At 45.4% G+C, this 17,423-nt stretch overlaps 1 protein-coding gene across 1 annotated transcript in view; it reads right to left on the bottom strand.

Moving 5' to 3' along the window:
* Positions 1-17,423, bottom strand: part of SNRNP200 (small nuclear ribonucleoprotein U5 subunit 200) — a 65,336-nt gene that overhangs the window by 36,405 nt on the left and 11,508 nt on the right. The window contains exons 10-23 of the mRNA XM_081961059.1: positions 17,110-17,193; positions 16,812-16,985; positions 15,675-15,812; positions 14,518-14,673; positions 11,845-12,015; positions 10,845-11,038; positions 9,966-10,089; positions 8,799-8,948; positions 7,481-7,591; positions 6,843-6,974; positions 5,798-5,986; positions 3,688-3,885; positions 3,028-3,180; positions 1,672-1,752 (exon numbers count right to left, since the gene is read on the bottom strand). Of these exons, the coding sequence (XP_081817185.1) occupies positions 1,672-1,752; positions 3,028-3,180; positions 3,688-3,885; positions 5,798-5,986; positions 6,843-6,974; positions 7,481-7,591; positions 8,799-8,948; positions 9,966-10,089; positions 10,845-11,038; positions 11,845-12,015; positions 14,518-14,673; positions 15,675-15,812; positions 16,812-16,985; positions 17,110-17,193 (2,055 nt within the window). The remainder of the gene's footprint in view (positions 1-1,671; positions 1,753-3,027; positions 3,181-3,687; positions 3,886-5,797; positions 5,987-6,842; positions 6,975-7,480; positions 7,592-8,798; positions 8,949-9,965; positions 10,090-10,844; positions 11,039-11,844; positions 12,016-14,517; positions 14,674-15,674; positions 15,813-16,811; positions 16,986-17,109; positions 17,194-17,423) is intronic.

The following is a 17,423-nucleotide window of genomic DNA, read 5'->3' on the forward strand; positions in this document are numbered from 1 at the left end:
AAGACTGAGTGGCTGTGGCTACCGGCGCCCCGGTTCAACCAGTGGATTCCATCGCTGGCCATAGGGGGCGAACAACTGCCCCCCGTGGAAGGGGCGCACAATTTGGGCGTCCTCCTTGATGCCCAGCTGTCGATGGATGACCATGTGGCAGCCGTGGCAAGGGGGCGTTCCACCAGGTTCGCCAATTGCGCCCCCTATTGGATCGGGATGCCTTACGCACGGTCACTCATGCGCTGGTGACGTCTCGCCTGGACTACTGCAACGCTCTCTACATGGGGCTCCCCTTGAGATGCACCCGAAGACTACAGCTAGTTCAGAATGCGGCCGCGCGGGCCATCATGGGGAGGACAAGATACTCCCATATAACACCACTCCTGCGCGAGCTGCACTGGCTGCCTGTGGTTTTTCAGGTGCGTTTCAAGGTGTTGGTTACTATCTTCAAAGCGCTCCATGGCACGGGACCTAGTCATCTCACCTCATACATCCCTGCGACCAATCCGCTCTCACAGGGAGGGACTCCTCCGGGTGCCGTCCACTAAGCAGTGTCAACGGGCGGCGCCCAGGAGTAGAGCCTTCTCTGTGATGGGCCCAACCCTCTGGAATGACCTCCCCCCCGATATTAGAACTACTACCGACCTCCGCTCCTTCCGACAGAAGCTTAAGACCCACCTGTTCCAATTAGCTGGCTTAACTGATTTATAGTCCCATTTTAACCTCCTGGCAAACATCTTATTGGGTAGTTTTTAAGGGTAATTTTAATGTTTATTTGTATTTTAATTTAAATATTGTACAGTCCATATCCTACCTCCTCCGTTTACCTATTTGTATATTTAAGTATATCTATATTTTGTATTCATACTGTTTTAATATGACTGTACACCGCCCCGAGTCCTGTTTAGGAAAGGGTGCGGTTTATAAATTAAAGTTTATTATTATTATTATTACCAAGATTTTGAAGAGGTAATTTTTTAAAAAAAGTTTTTTCACTTTGCAGACCTCCCAAAAATGGCCCGTTTTTCACAAAAATGGCCCCATTTTTTGTCAAAAAAAGGGGCACGCATAGCCTTTAGAAGGCTTCCAGAATGCTCATGGGGCCACTTTTTTGCTCATTCTTGCCCTCCCCAACCCCCAGGAGCAGTCTGGAAGCCTCCTAAAGGCTATGCATGGCCATTTCTGCAAAGGGAGTGGGGTTTCAGGAGGCCAAAAATGCTGTATTCAGTGTATAAGATGCACCCAGATTTTCACCCTCTTTTTTGAGGAAAAAGGTGTGTTTTATACTCCGAAAAAAACGGTATTTCTATCACCTATTCTAGATTTTAATCACCCTTTGTTAAAACTTTTCCTTTCCTTTCATTTCTAACTTCTAATCATGTCACCTAGAGAGAGAGAGAGAGAGAGAAAGGGAGAAGCAAATCAGATCATCATAAAAGCAAATAAGTCATGTGATGATTTCTTTTCTTTTATAAAGAGAATGTTCTTAATTTTGGATTCCAGCCTTGGGAAAGACCTTAGCAATCAAACAATCCTATTAGAACATATTGCTTATTCACCTGAATCTCCCATTCAGTCTTCTAAGAACTTGACATGGTTAGAGTATGGTTAGAGCAAAAACAGGCACGCACTGTAAAAATTAAAACAAATCCAGACTTTCCCGGGCTTGGAAGAACTTACCTTGGCGCTTGGCTCCTCAATGCTCTCTTTCACTGGAATCGGGACCCTCTCAAGCAGCTTTTGAAGTTCCAGTTTCTCTTCCTGCAAAGATGAGGAGGAAAAAAATTGAAACCTTAATCACCTCTGCTGTGCTAGAGCGGATAGACCACGAACAAGCAAAAAAGATGGTAATTTTTATTAGGATTCCATCAACTGGACTCATTGCATAAAGATAAAGAATGTTGAGTTCAGAATTCAGTTCTGACGACCAGAATGGAGCTTTTTTGATCCACATCTGATTAAAGTTTCTTCATTTCAGCAGTAGCATTTGGCTGCAATTTGCAAATCAGTTGGCTAAGGTGATGGGTGAGTTACTGCAAATCATCCATAAATATACCCACATTAAGTCAATCAGTTCCCAAAGCTAAAAAGGCAGTAATGAAGGGCTACACTGGAAAGCAAACAATTGTGGCTAGATTCTATTTTAGGACTGTGAGCTTCTGTGAAAAGTGAGGGACAGCTAACATGCCAGATATTTAGAAATGAGCACCTTCATTTTTATGAAGTTGAGCTGAGTAACAATAGAATTACCTCTAGTGTTAATATTCAAAAATGATTTTAATCCCTGAAAGATGAAAAACAAGTAGAGAAACTAGCAGCCAGCAGAGTTGGCAGCAAATTTGGACAGTACGGAGGTTGAAGAGGAATAAGGGCCAGTCCTGGAGTCTGGGGAAGGCTCTGAGGAGGGCTCTGTGTCGGAGGCAGAGAGGGGGCCAGAGCCGTCTGACAGTTATCAGCTGCCTTCAGAGCCAGACATCAGTGAGGAACAACTGGAGCCTGTTCCCAGTGTGCGCATGTGGAGCCAAAGGGAACAGCTAAAGAACAGGGGTCGACTTGGGAGTAAGGCCACAGGTGGGTTATTAATGGCCCCTCCCAGAGGAAATAAAAAGGAGCAAAAGGGGAGTGGAGTTTGCAGGAGACAATTAGTTTGCTTAATTGGTTCGTGACTCTCTGAGACTCCTTGCCACATTTTGCAGGTATCGGCCTGGCTGCTCTCCAAGTCAGATAAGGTCTGTGACTGTAAATCCTCCCTTGAAAGACTTTGCTCGATGTGAATGAGCAGAATTCACAAAAAATTAATAAAAGGGGTTTTTGTCGGGACCAGGAGTTTGCTTCATGCTCTCGGAAAGCCTCGGTCAGAACACTAATATTCCCCCCCTTCCCCTGATAAAAGCAAGGATTTGGAGAAAGCTTTTGAGCGATGCAAAAAAACCCACAAAAAAACTGCAGGAATTGTCAATTTTGATTGTCCCAATGTTAGCCAAATGATGAAGATACCAGACGGACAGGAAGGAAATGCGTCTCTGACTTTCCTACCTCTCTCACGGTGATATTCTTGAACTCGGAGGACAGGGAGAAGACGCGGAAGAGTTCAATCTCACTCAAGGTGGGCTTGAGCAACTGATTGTAGGTTTGTATGGTCTCGTTGGTGATGTAATAGTGGCTGGCGATGCGGCCCAGCTCAGTCACCTGCGGAGGGAGAAGAATGATTGGGGAAAGATCAGCTAACATGGGCAGAAGGAAGAATCAACCGTAGGCAGAGCTACTATGTGTTGTACGGTGGTTGTTCTAAAGCCACTGAAGCTAGTGGTAATCAGACAAAGGGGTTTATGGCTCCGCAACCCAAAAAGACAGACACGGACTTCAGAAGATAACCAGAACTGCAGAAAAAACGATGGCTGCCAACCTGCTTTCCGTTGAGGACCTGTACACTGCGCGAGTCAAAAAGGGGGCTGTGAAAATGTCTACAGACACCTCACATCCTGGACATAAATTGTTTCAACTTCAACCCTCAAAATGATACTTAAGCCACTCAAGATCAAACTCTGCGCTGTGAGTAGAGACAGCCTGCAATACTGCCTTCTAACCACTGTGTCTTCGCCAATCACCAACACAAGGGATTATTTATGGGCAGACCATTAACAGACGCTGATGGAATTTGCTCTGGCAAAGTAACCTGAACATCTCTGTACTGACCTGGAAATTCCCCGTCTTCTTATCGTATTTGACTAAATTGTTTTTGTCCAGCATCAGGGCTGCTGTGTGCACCAAGTCCAGTCGGCGTTGGTCCAGCAACGGGTCTCCTTTCATGTCGTCATGGGAGATTCCATAGAGATTTGGCGATCTCAGCATCCGGATGTAGAGATAAGTGTAGCCAAGCCAGTTCACTGCATCCTGCAACAGCACAAATAGGAAGTAAAGGTCAAGGTTCCCCTCGCACATCTGTGCTAGTCGTTCCAGACTCTAGGGAGCGGTGTTCATCTCTTTCAAAACCGAAGAGCCAGCGCTGTCTGAAGACATATCCGTGGTCATGTGGCCAGCCTGACTCAATGCCGAAAGCGCACGGAACATTGTTCTCTTCCCACCAAAGGTGGTTCCTATTTTTCTACTTGCATTTTTTACCTGCTTTCAAACTGCTAGGTTGACAGAAGCTGGGACAAGGAACGGGAGAGAATAGGAATAGAATAGAATAGAATTCTTTATTGGCCAAGTGTTATTGGACAAGGAATTTGTCTTTGGTACATATGCTCTCAGTGTACACAAGGGAATAAAATACATCAAGAATAAAAAGATACAACACTTAGTTATGGTTATAGGGTACAAATAACCAATCAGGAAACAATCTCAATATAAATCGTAAGGATATAAGCAACAAAGTTATAATCCTTTAATCATAAGTGGGAGGAGTTGGATGACAGGAACGCTGTTTCCTTCCCACCAAAGGTGGTTCCTATTTTTCTACTTGCATTTTTTACATGCTTTCGAAGGGCTAGGTTGGCAGAAGCTGGGACAAGTCACGGGAGCTCACTCCGCTAGGCAGCGCTAGGGATTCAAACCTCCGAACTGCCGACTTTTCTGATCAACAAGCTCAGCGTCTTAGGCCCTGAGCCACCGCATAAGTACAGGGACTTTTGGTCTCTGAAATGGTACAAGGATAGGGGAATGATATGGCATCCCCAGCTCCTGCTCTGAAAACCACCAAGGGGTGCAGAATAGGCTCCTAGATTAATTCTAAAAAAGAGAGAGAGAGCAGAGAGCATATAAGCAATGGCCTTGAGGAACAGAAAGAAGAGCCACAACTAAGGCAACAGTCAGATAAAAGAAACCTGAGTCCAAGGTAGAAATGTATTTTTTGAAAAAGCACTTCAGACATGCTGTCTCTAGTTCAGGCAAAAGACAAAGAGAAAGTAAACACATCCAGACTTGCAAGTTTTTGCTACTATAGCATGACAGTAAAAGTCTTACATGGCACTGGTTTCCTAATCTGGTCCACCTTGAAGGGCTGACCAACCCTATCATCCCCTGGAACAATTGTTTTATGGGTGTTTTAACATGAATTTACAACCCACTGAAAGCCTCCCAGAGTTGCTTTCTTATTTTATACTTAAATTTATTGCAGCCGTTCAGCTCCAATGGACCTTTCCTGAGAGGTTTACTACTTGATGCTTGGTGTAGTATTCATCTTGGTGTTAAATCTCTGCTTATCTGGGTGGTGACCCAGGTGGTGATGAGTTGTTTTGGTACGTTAGAGACCTTCAAATTTCTAGGTTCTATCATATCTCAAGACCTAAAATGGACCCCCAAACATCAAAAATGTCATCAAAAAACCACAGCAAAGAATGTTCTTTCTGTGCCAACTCAGGAAGCTCAAACTGCCCAAGGAGTTGCTGATTCAGTTCTACAGAGGAACGATTGAGTCTTGTCATCTGCACCTCCATAACTGTCTGGTTTGGCTCTGCAACCCAACAAGACAGACACAAGAATTCAACGGATAATTAGAACTGCAGAAAAAACAATGGCTACCAACCTACCTTCCATTGTGGACCTGCACACTGCACGAGTCCAAAAGAGGGCTGTGAAAATATTTACAGACCCCTCACATCCTGGGCATAAATTGTTTCAACTACTACCCTCAAATGATGCTATAGGGCAGCAATGGCGAAGCTTTTTTGGCTCGCGTGCCATAAGTGGGGGGAGCGCAGAATAGTTTACACCACCTCCTCTGTTATTCCACATCGATAAGGTCCGAAACCTGCCAACGTCGGACTATTCCTGGATGAACCGGATATGGGCACCCCATCCTCACCTTGGCATTCTGGACGTTCCCCAGCACAACCTCTGCATTTAGCATATCGGGGAGCCTGGCCACCATCTGGCTCTCGATGGGAAGCTGCTGGTTTAGAAGAGAGAGGTAGTACTGCAGCTCGCCATGGGACGTGATCAGGATGCCCTCGCCCTTTGTGTCATACTGAGGTCTTCCGGCACGACCCAACATCTAAACAAAACACATCACACGTCTTGAGATACATTGTATAGGTGTCATGCCCCCGTTGGAGCCTGAATCTGCAGGGGAAGATGAACAGAACTGGAGCAGACAGAGATCGAGGGGGCGGCTTCGGAGGAAAACGGGGAAAGGCAGAGCCAGTCAGGGTCATTTAGGATTAGGGTAGCTCGTACCCAGGGAAGAAGAGGGGCAGCATGAACATGAGAGACAGAGCTCAGGAGAGGAGCAAGGACCACCCCCTCCTGATCCAAGAGCACGGAGAGTGGAGAGAAGGTGAGAACAGAGCAGACTGAGAAGGCCACTCAGGAGGAGAGCACCCCACCCATCTTCACAAGGCACTCTTGGGGAGAGAGACTTAAGAACATGTTGTGGGGAGGGGCATTTGTTGGGAACAAACACCGAGTTCTTGAATGTTGAGTGGCGACATTTGAACCTTCTAAGAGTCCTTGCATTCTTCCTGCCTTTCTGACCTAATTACCTGGATCCTTTGCTTTCTGAACTCCTTGATTTGCCCTGCTGGATTTATTGCTCTGCAGCCTTGGGGTACACAGCGCAGGGCTGGACTAACTGCAGCCAGAGGCCACTTGAGGTTTGTGGGGGGGGGGGGGGGGTTGTCCTCACTTTGGTCTGGGACCAGCCAGAAATGTGGGAGCGTTCAGGGAAATTTGGAGTAATAAAGGGGTGGTCTGAATTGCCAGCTATATGCATTATCTCTGTGCCGTGTCCCGGGGCATCCCAACAGGGCTTCAAGCATGCCAGATAAATTTCTTGTGGTGAGAAAGAAGGATGGTCTCAATATTTAAACGCATTACATTGTGGACCGCCCAGCTGGGGAGGGGGATTCTACCTGCAAGATGTCCAGGGCACCCAGCTCAGTCCAGCGCCCTTTCTCAGGACTGTAAATCTGTGTCCCTTTGATGATGACCGTGTGAGCAGGGAGGTTGACACCCCAAGCCAAGGTTGCCGTGGAGACCAGAACCTGTAAAGAGAAGAGATGGCCAAGAGATGAAAAAGTTTCCCGTATTTTTCGGACTATGACGCACCATGATTTTGAAGAGGTAAATTTTTTAAAACGTTTTTGCACTCTGCAGGCCTCCCAAACTCTCTGCATGCCTCATTTGTTGCAAAGAAAAAAAAAAGGGGGGGGAGGGCATGCAGAGGCTTTGGGAGACTTGTAGAGTGCTCCTGGGGGCTGGGGGGGGGGCAAAAACGAGCAAAACCAGCCCATTTTTCACTCGTTTTTGCCCTCTCCACGCCTCCTCCCTGGAGCACTTTGCAAGCCTCTCAAACCCTCTGCACGTCCATTTTTGCAAAGGGGGTGGGGTTTCAGTAGGCCAAAAATGCTGTATTCAGTGTATGGCTGGCTGGATGGCTGGGAAATTCTGGGAGTTGAAGTCCAGCAGGCTTAAAGTTGCCAAGGTTGGAGACCCCTGTTTTAGGAAATACAACAAGGAATTCATTATTCCAGGAAGTGGAATGCCGTACCTGAATGTGTTTATCTGCAAACAAATCTTCCACCAACGTTCGATCCACTCTAGTCATGCCCGCGTGGTGAATGGCAAATCCATAGGGGAGCAGGTCTTTAAGTTCCAAATTCTGTGCACGGGAGAAAACAGCAAGGTTTATTAGAAGGCGAAGAAGAAATTTCTCCCCAATTCACTGCCAATGATAACAGCGTTTGGAAAAAGCCAAAAAGGATTTGCTAGGTGCCCACCCACCACCCGTTCAAGGACTCGTGATGGCTTGCTTTGCGTGCCAGTCCAAGGGATCGGCTGACTTTGGCTACTAAGAAATAAGTACAATTCTCTGTTGAAAGTTTAAAAAAGAGCAGAAGTTGCATCTTTTAGAAACATTGGCTCTATCTCCTTCTCCTTGGGTTTGATCTTTTGTAATTCATGTAGTCCTCGACCTATGACCATAAGGGAGCCAGGATTTCTATTGCTGAAGACAGTTGTTAAGTGAGTTTTGCCCCATTTTACGATCTTTCTTGCCACAGTGAATCACTGCGATTGTTAAATTAGTGACCTGATTGTTAAGTAAATCCTGCCTATAACTTTGTTGCTTGTATGCTTACAATTTATATTGATATTGTTTCCTGATTGCTTATTTGTACCCCACAACTATCATTAAATGTTGTACCTTATGATTCTTGATGAATATATCTTGTATTTTTAAGTACATGGAGAGCATCTGCACCAAAGACAAATTCCTTGTGTGTCCAATCACACTTGGCCGATAAAGAATTCTGTTTTATTCTGTTCTATTCTGTTCTATTCTAATCCTATTCTAATTTAATCTAATTCTATTCTATAGAATATATCTTTTGTCTTTTTATGTACACTGAGAGCATATACACTAAAGACAAGTTCCTTGTGTCCAATCACATTTGGCCAATAAAGAATTCTATTCTATTCTATTCTATTCCATTCCATTCCATTCTTCCCCATTGAGGAGCAGTTCCAAGGTCACATTGGAATGCAGAACCAACCAACCCATAAAGACAGGGACAATTAAATGATACCATAAAGATATATTACTATTTAATAGATTTACAATGATGTAACAGATAGTTAGCATATAAATGAATTTAATCTTTAGAATACTGTAAAGATCCACTGTAATCATTTTAGTCAAATGTGCTTTTGGCAAACCTATGGCCTGGAAAGTCGTTCTTTTCTAACTGACCAAACCAGGGGACATGTGTAATTTTCCTTCGTTTGGACATTACTTTACTAGGGTGCTTTGTCCAAAGCATCATTTTTTTTTCTTGAATCGGCATGAAAAAGTGTTGGAAAATAAGCACCTTGCACTGCTCGGCTTCTGTCCTCAAGACTTCCGTGGAAGCAGAGCCCTCTCGCAGGAAGAGGCCCAGCGTGTCTTTCTCCAGGCACATATCTCGGATGGCTCGCGCCGTCTTCCCCGTCTCCTTTCGGGAGTGGACGAACACAAGTACCTGGTTTCAAAACATCGAAAACAAAACTGTTAAAATCGGAGTTGCCTGTAGCGGCACCAAGTTTCCGGTGAAGAATGCTAGAGAGAGGGATGAAGACGAACGAGTCACAGAGGACGAGTAAAAGAGGAAATCAACAGCAAAGAATCAGAGGTGTTTCTCACAATGTGTCAATCTGGTTTTGCAATCCCTTTGTTATCTTTTTTTAACATTTTTTTATTAGATTACAGAATAAAATACAAAGATAAAAAACAAAAAACATGAAAGCGAATAATAGGCCACTGTGGAGAGTGGAAGGGGAAAGTGAGGAGGGGAGGAAGAAAGAAAGAAAAAACACTTCTGACTCCTGTTGCAGTAGAATGAAGCATTAACATCAAACCTCAATTTTTTACTTTTCCAGAATAATATAAACTAGCCGTTTCTATAGCAACAAATCAATCTGATCAATAAAGCTCCAAATCAAAGTTTCATTTTTTCCCACCTCGAGCACAAAGTCCAGAAGTGGTTTCCATGCAGCAACAAAAGTGTTTACTGTATTTTCCAGAGTATTAAGAAGAACCTTTTTCCCTCAAAAAAGAGGCTAAAAATCTGGGTGCATCTTATACACGGAATACACTTTTTTTTTCCTCCAGAAACCCCGCCCCTTCACCAAATTGGCCGTGCAGAGCCTTTAGGAGGCTTTCAGAGTGCTCCTGGGGGCTGGGGAGGGCAGAAATGAGCGAAGAACGGGCCATTTTTTTGCTCAATTTTGCCCCCCTTCCCTCAGGAGCACTCTATAAGCCTCCTAAAGGCTATTCATACCCTTTATTTGAAAAGAAATGGGCCCGTTTTTGCAAAAAACGAGCTGTTTTTGGGAGGTCTGCAGAATGTAAAAACTTTTTTGCCTCTTCAAAATCTTGGTGTGTCTTGTACTCCGAAAAATACAGTATATTCTTTTCTTCGATCAAAATCGTCAATTTACCTTCATTATCAACAAGATGAAATCCATGTGAAAATGAAAGGAAGTCGAACCCATCCTACCTGGTTCTTCCCAGCATGCTCCATGATCTTCTCATACACTATTTCATTCATAATCTGGAAGCGCTTGATGGCTTTTTTCTCTGTAATTCCCACGTAGGTCTGCTCCAGGGGAACTGGGCGAAAGCTACGAGGAGATGGGCAGAATTGCAAGAGCTCAAGATGACAACAGTTGGCCTTGGAAATCGTAAATCAGAGACGTAAATATCTGTTTATACCCAAGATGTACTTTGCACATCTCCTTGTTCTGTTTGAGAGAAACAGGGCAACCAATATTACATTTTTCTACCTTTATCTCAGGAATTATTGTCTTCCACATCGTAAAAGAGTCAGCTGGTGGTTAAGGCACCAGGTGAGAAACCAGGAGTTGGTGAGTTCTAGTCCTGCCTTAGCCATGGAAACCAGTGAGGTGACCTTGGGGCCCTCACTCTCAGCCCAACCCACCTCACGGGGGCAGAGTGGTTGTGGGGTAAATAAGGGGAGGGAGGTGTGTTGAATATGTTCACAGCCTTGAGTCATTTGCAAAACTAATAAAGGTGGGAGATAGATAGATAGAAAGATAGAAAGATAGGTAGGTGGATGGATGGATGGATGGACAGACGGACGGACGGGTGGATGAGGGAGCGGTAGATGGATGATAGAGATAGATAGATGATATTTTCTTAAAAGTTTAAGTCTTCACATTAAATGTCAGAGTTTAGTTGCTGTTCCCCTCCAGGTGGCAGCCTCTATTGGCCTCTGTTATTGATTGCACAGTTTTTGTGTGCCAGACTACTCAGAATCATCTGTAATTGGGCAGTTTAGCGTTCTGCTAGACACACAGATGTCACACATTGCATGTTCAGTAACCATTCGACATGACTGCCACCTTCCATCAAATACCTGTTGTCAAAGTAGAACAGTCCTTTGGTGGGTTCCACCCTCAGGAAGGTAGCCACATCCTCATAGTTCGGAAGGGTGGCGCTCAGACCAACCAGCCGTACGTCCTCCTGGGTCATCTCAATGTTGCGGATCGTTCTGGCCACCAAGGCTTCCAGAACTGGCCCCCGGTCGTCGTGGAGAAGGTGAATCTCATCCTGCCCATAAGAGAAAGGGTGACTTCCATGCATAGCAAACCAAGGGAAGTGCAGGTGCCAAGAGCCATAGTGGTGGCACTGTGGTTAGAGAGTGGTATTGCAGACTAACTCTGCCCACAGCCAGCAGTTCGATCCTGACCGGCTCGAGGTTGACTCAGCCTTCCATCCTTCCAAGGTGGGTCAAATGAGGACCCAGAGTGTTGGGGGCAAGAGGCTGACTCTGTATATTGCTCAGAGAGGGCTGTAAAAGCACCGTGAAGCAATATATATATCTAAGAGGTATTCCTTCCCTTCCCTCCTTCCTTCCTTCCTTCCCTCCCCCCCCAGTGGTTAAAATGCAGCATTGCAGGCTAACTCTGCCCATAGGCAGCAGTTTGATCCTCCTTCCAAGGTTGGTCAAAGGAGGAACCAGATTGCTGGGGCTAATATGCTGGCCCTGTAAACCGCTTAGACAGGACTGTAAAACCCTCTGAAGCCATATATAAGTCTAAGTGCTATTACTACCTACCTTCCTTCCTTCCTTCCCTCCCTCCCTCTCAGTAGTTAGAATGCAGTAATGCAGGCTAACTCTGTCCACAACCAGGAGTTCAATCCTCCTTCCATCCTTCCAAGATGGGTCAAATGAGGACCCAGATGGTTGGGGGCAAAAGGCTGAGCTTGTAAACTGCTTAGAGAGGTCTGGAAGGCACTGTGAAGCGGTATATAACTCTAAGGGCTATTGCTATTCCAATGGACCACATTGCCACAGGTGAAGGATGCCTGGATCCCGTCTGGTCCCAACAAGAAGCTTCAGAGGGTCAACTCACCAAGATAATGAGGCGCACCAACTGGGTATAGGTGCGCTCCCCTCCTTTGCGAGTGATGATGTCCCATTTCTCTGGGGTGCAGACGATGATCTGAGTGGCGTTGATTTCTTCTTTGCACAACTGGTGGTCGCCGGTCAGCTCCGCCACCGTGATCCCGTAAGTGGCCAAGCGCTACAAGGAGGGAGGGAACAGACACTCAATAATGAATGACCCGCAATTTTTGAAACATGCCACGTTCATTTCAAAACCAGATTAAAGTTGCACTGCCCAGAGACCACAATAACGTTCACCTCCTTGGTCTGCTCCGGCAGCTATTTTGGCTTTAGCTACCGTATTTTTCAGAGTATAAGACGCACCTAGCTTTTGGGGAGGAAAACGGGGGGGGGGGGGGGGGAATCTGCCTTTGCCTTCCAGCAATTTGCTTCCTTGCAACAAACAGCAAACAGTACAGACGATATACACTGTTTGTAGTGTTACACTTTAGACCAGTGTTTCTCAAACTTGGCGACTTTAAGTCCTGTGGACTTCAACCCCCAGAATTCCCCAGCCAGCTATGCTGGCTGGGGGATTCTGGGAGTTGAAGTCCACAGGACTTAAAGTCGCCAAGTTTGAGAAACACTGCTTTAGACTATACTTGTACAGATGCGGTTAAAATTGATGTGGAAGTATATGTTATTCTCTGCTATTTAAAAGACGGTACAATAGCACTGGGCCTCTTCAGATCAAGCATTTATTTTAAAAAGCTTATTATTTTGTTACGTTGTCTAGAACAATAATAAAGCAGTCTTTAAAAAATAAGTCTAATAATTTGAACATTCTACAGGCATTTATAATTATTGACTTAGCTCCTTCCAGCAAACAGCCTGATTAGCACAAGAAAAAAAAATCTGCCTCTGCTTCCCAACAATTTGCCTCCTGCAGCAAACAGCTAGTTTCATTTTCAATTTCAGCATGGGCCTCCCGATCATCAGCTGTTTCAGGCTGCAGTGATTCTATAGCCTATTGCAGCCTCCACAAGCCCCATTTTCCCCATTTGCTGCAAGATGATAAATTGCTGGAAGGCCAAAGGGTGGGTGGGGCTACATTCAGTGTATAAGACACCTCCAAATTTTCACCCTCTTTTAGGGGGGAAAAAGGTGTGTCTTATACTCTGAAAAATACGGTAAGTGATGAATGAGGGATTTTGAGTGTTGACTTTTATGCTTTTATACTGGCTTTGAAGCATTTGGGGGGACATTTTAGGCCACCTTAAGCCCATTAGAATTTGGGCAAACCATCAATATCATAAAATAATGAGTGGTGCAGTGGCCTAGAGGTGGAACTCTCGCCTCACAATCAGGAGGTTGTGAGTTCGATTCTAGGTAGAGGCAGATATTTCTCCCTCTGGGCATTTTGCGAATATATCTGCGGAATATAACTCTGCATTGGCGACAGGAAGGGCATCCAGCCAGTAAACATTCAGCTCCATTCATCTGCCCCCACTTCACCCCGCAAGGGATTACGGGGTCATTAAACGATGAACATCGATATCATAAAATAATGAAGTAAATATAAAATATGGCTGGTCCTCGCTTTAGCAACCACTGCTTGAGCAAATAAATGTGCAGCAATGTGTCAGGCCTGCAGCCATCTTTTCTTGTGGATCTTTGGCCTGCCACACTTTCTATTATTCTACTATGCATTTTCTATGGTGGGAAAATGGGAGGGGGGATTATACATATATAATTATATATAGCCATAACAACATTCTTTCTAGAAAGCCAAGGTCATCCTTTGTCTCTGCACCTCTGCACCTGACCGGAACTGGATGGGTGGAAGCTGCCAGCGTGGCAGTGGGAGATTGGGCCATGGGATGGACTTGTGGGTGTGGGGGCAAGATCTTGAACTTTCAACTGAGTGGGGAAAAACGGGAAGCTTTCAGATTCAGGTTTTCCCAGTTGTGCCAACAGGGCTCTCTTCATAAATTGGAACTTTGAGCAATCCTTCGCCTTGGACTCTGATTTACTTTTGGATGCCATTTGGAACCGTGACACAATGATGGACAATTGGTACCAGCTCTCGTACTTAAAATGGCCACAACATCCCCACAGTCATCTCACTGCCAATTGCAACTTCCTTTACCAGCCTTCTACAAGCAAGGTCAATGCAGAAGTTGGCAACAGGTTGCAAAGGGTGAAAGGAATGGGACAATTGGCTAGGCCAACTCACTGTGAGCCAACTGGCCATGGCCAACACACCACTGGACAATTTAACAATTCAATTTAATTTTCAAAATAAACATTTCATTCAGTCCCTCCTTTTGCTTCCTTTAATGATTCTATTCCACCATTTCTTTGACATTAGTGTAACTCTTGCCTCACGGTCTATTGACCCGTGGCGAGTTGGTCATCCTATGCAGGATTGTCCATTGCCAACATGGTAGTTCAAAGCCTGGCACCTTTTCTGTAAGGTCATATATCTGTCTTCCTAAGTCTGGACATTTAGTGGAACCATTTGGCTTTCCCCTGGGAATTGATGCCAAAGTTGTTGGGCAGATGTTGTGCAGGGGCCATTGGGGGCAACAGCGCATTGGGTGGCTGTTAAGACTTAGCATAACTGGTAGGCCTCCCACGGTCCCAGCTGTGCTCCACTCGTGTGTATGTCTTCCACGAACTCAGAATCAACTCTTCTTACCTTCCCAAAGCTGCCCACCATTTCCTGCACCAGGGACCTCATAGGTGCGATGTAGATAATTTTGAAGTCATCAATGTTAATCGTCCCGTCCAGATTGATGTGCTTTCCGATCTCCCGCAGCATGCACATCAAAGCCACGTTGGTTTTCCCGGCACCCTGGATTACAAGAGGGGTTCAGAGAGCAGCAAATCCTCATTCCCTCTGTGACACCCCCCACTAAAACCCCTGCCCCATAGAATGCACAGACAACTTTACAAGGAGAAGACAAGAGATTCAGGATTCTTTTATTGATTGATTAGCCCTTGGGCCTTATCAAAATGCAAAGTTCCAGAAACTAAATAAAATTTCATAAAAGCAATTTAAAATGGAATTGGAATAAAATACAATTTAAAATGAAATTGGAATAAAATACAATTTAAAATGAAATTGGAATTGAATACAATAATTTAAGTTATAGATAAAATTAGCTGGATACCCATGCTCCGCTACGAAACTATGTGATCGGGTTTGATAAATCATCATTTACAGCTTGAAAAGTTATGAGTAGTTATGATTGGCCTCTCCCTTTCTCTCTTTCAGGCTGGCCCCATTGATCCTCTCCTATCCCCTTCAGGCTTGCCCCAGAGGCCTCTCCTATCCTATCCCCCTTCTCTCCCTTTAATGTGGGGAGGGGGAGTAGAACGCCTAAACTCCCAGTTCACAGGCCGGATAAGTCACGCACTGGCCACGCCCATGTGGCAGTTGGAACAGAGTTCTTTTCAGGTGGGGAGGGGGAGTAGAACGTCTCACTCCTTAGCATCAGAGTGTGTTAATAATAATATAAGAAATACTAATGATCTGATGGTCATTTTGAAAAATCCTTTCTTAGCAAGCACCGAGAAGCCAAGAGGAATATATGTACCAAATTTCAGGTTTGTAGGCTTTATGTTTCTGGAGGTTTTGTGATGATGCGTGAGTGATATTTATATATATATAGATATGATAAAGTTATATTTCAGTGTCATGAGAAATCAAGAGAGCAGCCTTTGCCTTCCCAAGGTGTTCTGGGCTACAACTCTCACCAGAACTACCCTAGGTGGGATTGAGAGTGGGGCGTGACTTTAACTCATCAGAGAGTGGGGAAAACTCAGATAGGGGAAAAGAAAGTTGACACTTGCCGTGGGCGCACACAGTAGCAGATTCATGTCTGTCTCGAGCGCAGCGCGATAGAGTTTGCTCTGAATCCTGTTCAGGGTTTTGAACCCTTCAAATCCAGCCTGGGCATATTTGGGGAGCTTCTCCACAGGAACAAGTTGCTGAGGAAGATGACAAAGGAAGAACAGATGTGACCATGATGCCAAAACAGAGGCCAGCGTTCCTTATAACGTACCCATTGAAAGCAGAATTCCGAGGCAGGTAGAATTCCTCAAAGAACAGGTTTATTAGATACATCATGTCAGCACAGCCAGTGAAAACGACTCGTTCCCACGGTTTTCACCAAATTAAAAGAATAAAAATTCCCCCTCCCCCAATGTCACCAGTCACATTGTCCAATGAAGGTGCTGGCAGGTTGCTTAGTCATTTCTCCCTTCCTCTCCCATCCGTCTGTTCACATTGTAAGACCCCACCTAGAGCACTGCACCCAGTTTTGGTCACCACGCTATAAAAAAAGATGTTGAGACCCTAGAAAGAGTGCAGAGAATAGCAACCAGGATAATGAGGGGACTGGAGGCTAAAATATACGATGAACAGTTGCTGGAAATGGCTAGCCTAGTGAAGAGAAGGACCAGGAGAAACAGGAGAGCATCTTCCAATATTTGAGGGGCTGCCACATAGAGGAGGGAGGGGGTCAAGCTATTTTCTAAAGCACCTGAAGGCCAGAAAAGGAACAATGGATGGAAACTGAGAAAGAAGGTTGAATCTCAACCTGGAAATAAGAAGGAATTTCCTGACAGAACCATCAACCCATGGAACAGAAGTTGCCTTCGGAAGTTGTGGGAGCTTCATCCCTGGAAGCTTTCAAGAAGAGACTGGACTGCCATCTGTCAGAAATGGTGTAAAGTCTCCTGCTTGGGAAGGGGGTTGGACTAGATGACCTACAAGGTTTCTTCCAACTCTGTTAATCTGTATCTCTATGTAATACGGCCTTGGTCCCCACAGGAAAAAAAAATCTTTTGACGATCAATACTTCTCTACCCCTCCCTTCCCCTTCTCAGGGCTTGTGGCAACTTTGAGGCAGCAAAAGATGGCTCCAGCCAGGTCCGTTTCGGAGTTAACAACAGAGGCCCCAGCAGGGAAATGCGAGGGCGGCTCACCTCTTCCGATCCGAAGGGCTTGGGCTTAAGGGCAGGGACGTGGACTTCCTCGTAGCCTTTGCGCTGTTTGCGGAACGAGCCATCGGGAAGTTGGCATCGCTTGTTGGCCATGAAATGGCTTCCTTGGGCAAACACCAGGTCTTCCAGGTCCAACACTTGCCGAGGGGCCAGGGCCTGGGATTAAAGAAGACCACCGGGGTCAAATGTCACTGGGAGAGAAGGCTTTAGATATAGGAGAGAAAATGAAGGCATCAAGCCGGCCTGAAGGTCCCCCAGACCACTCCATCCACCAAATTACCTCGCCTCCTTGGTCCAGATCCATGGTTTCTAGGTCGGTATCCATGCGGGACTGACGGACACGCTCTCGGCGACAGCGTTCTTCCTGAAAGAGGAAGGCAAAGCCGACAACTTGGTTTAAAACTTAATTCCAACGACAAATGGCAGGCAGATATATTTTTAAAAAAACTAGCTGATAACTTGGCACTGCCCGGGTACTTATTTATCCCAACCCTTCTTCCATGAACGTCACCGCAATTTCTAATCTTGGATTTTCCCCCTTAGCAGAGGGAGCCCCCTTGTGGAGTACTGTGAAGTCATTACCATGGCAATTCT

Source organism: Natrix helvetica (genome assembly GCF_964273705.1).
Source record: "Natrix helvetica genome assembly, chromosome: 8".
NCBI classification, from domain to species: Eukaryota; Metazoa; Chordata; class Lepidosauria; order Squamata; family Natricidae; genus Natrix; species Natrix helvetica.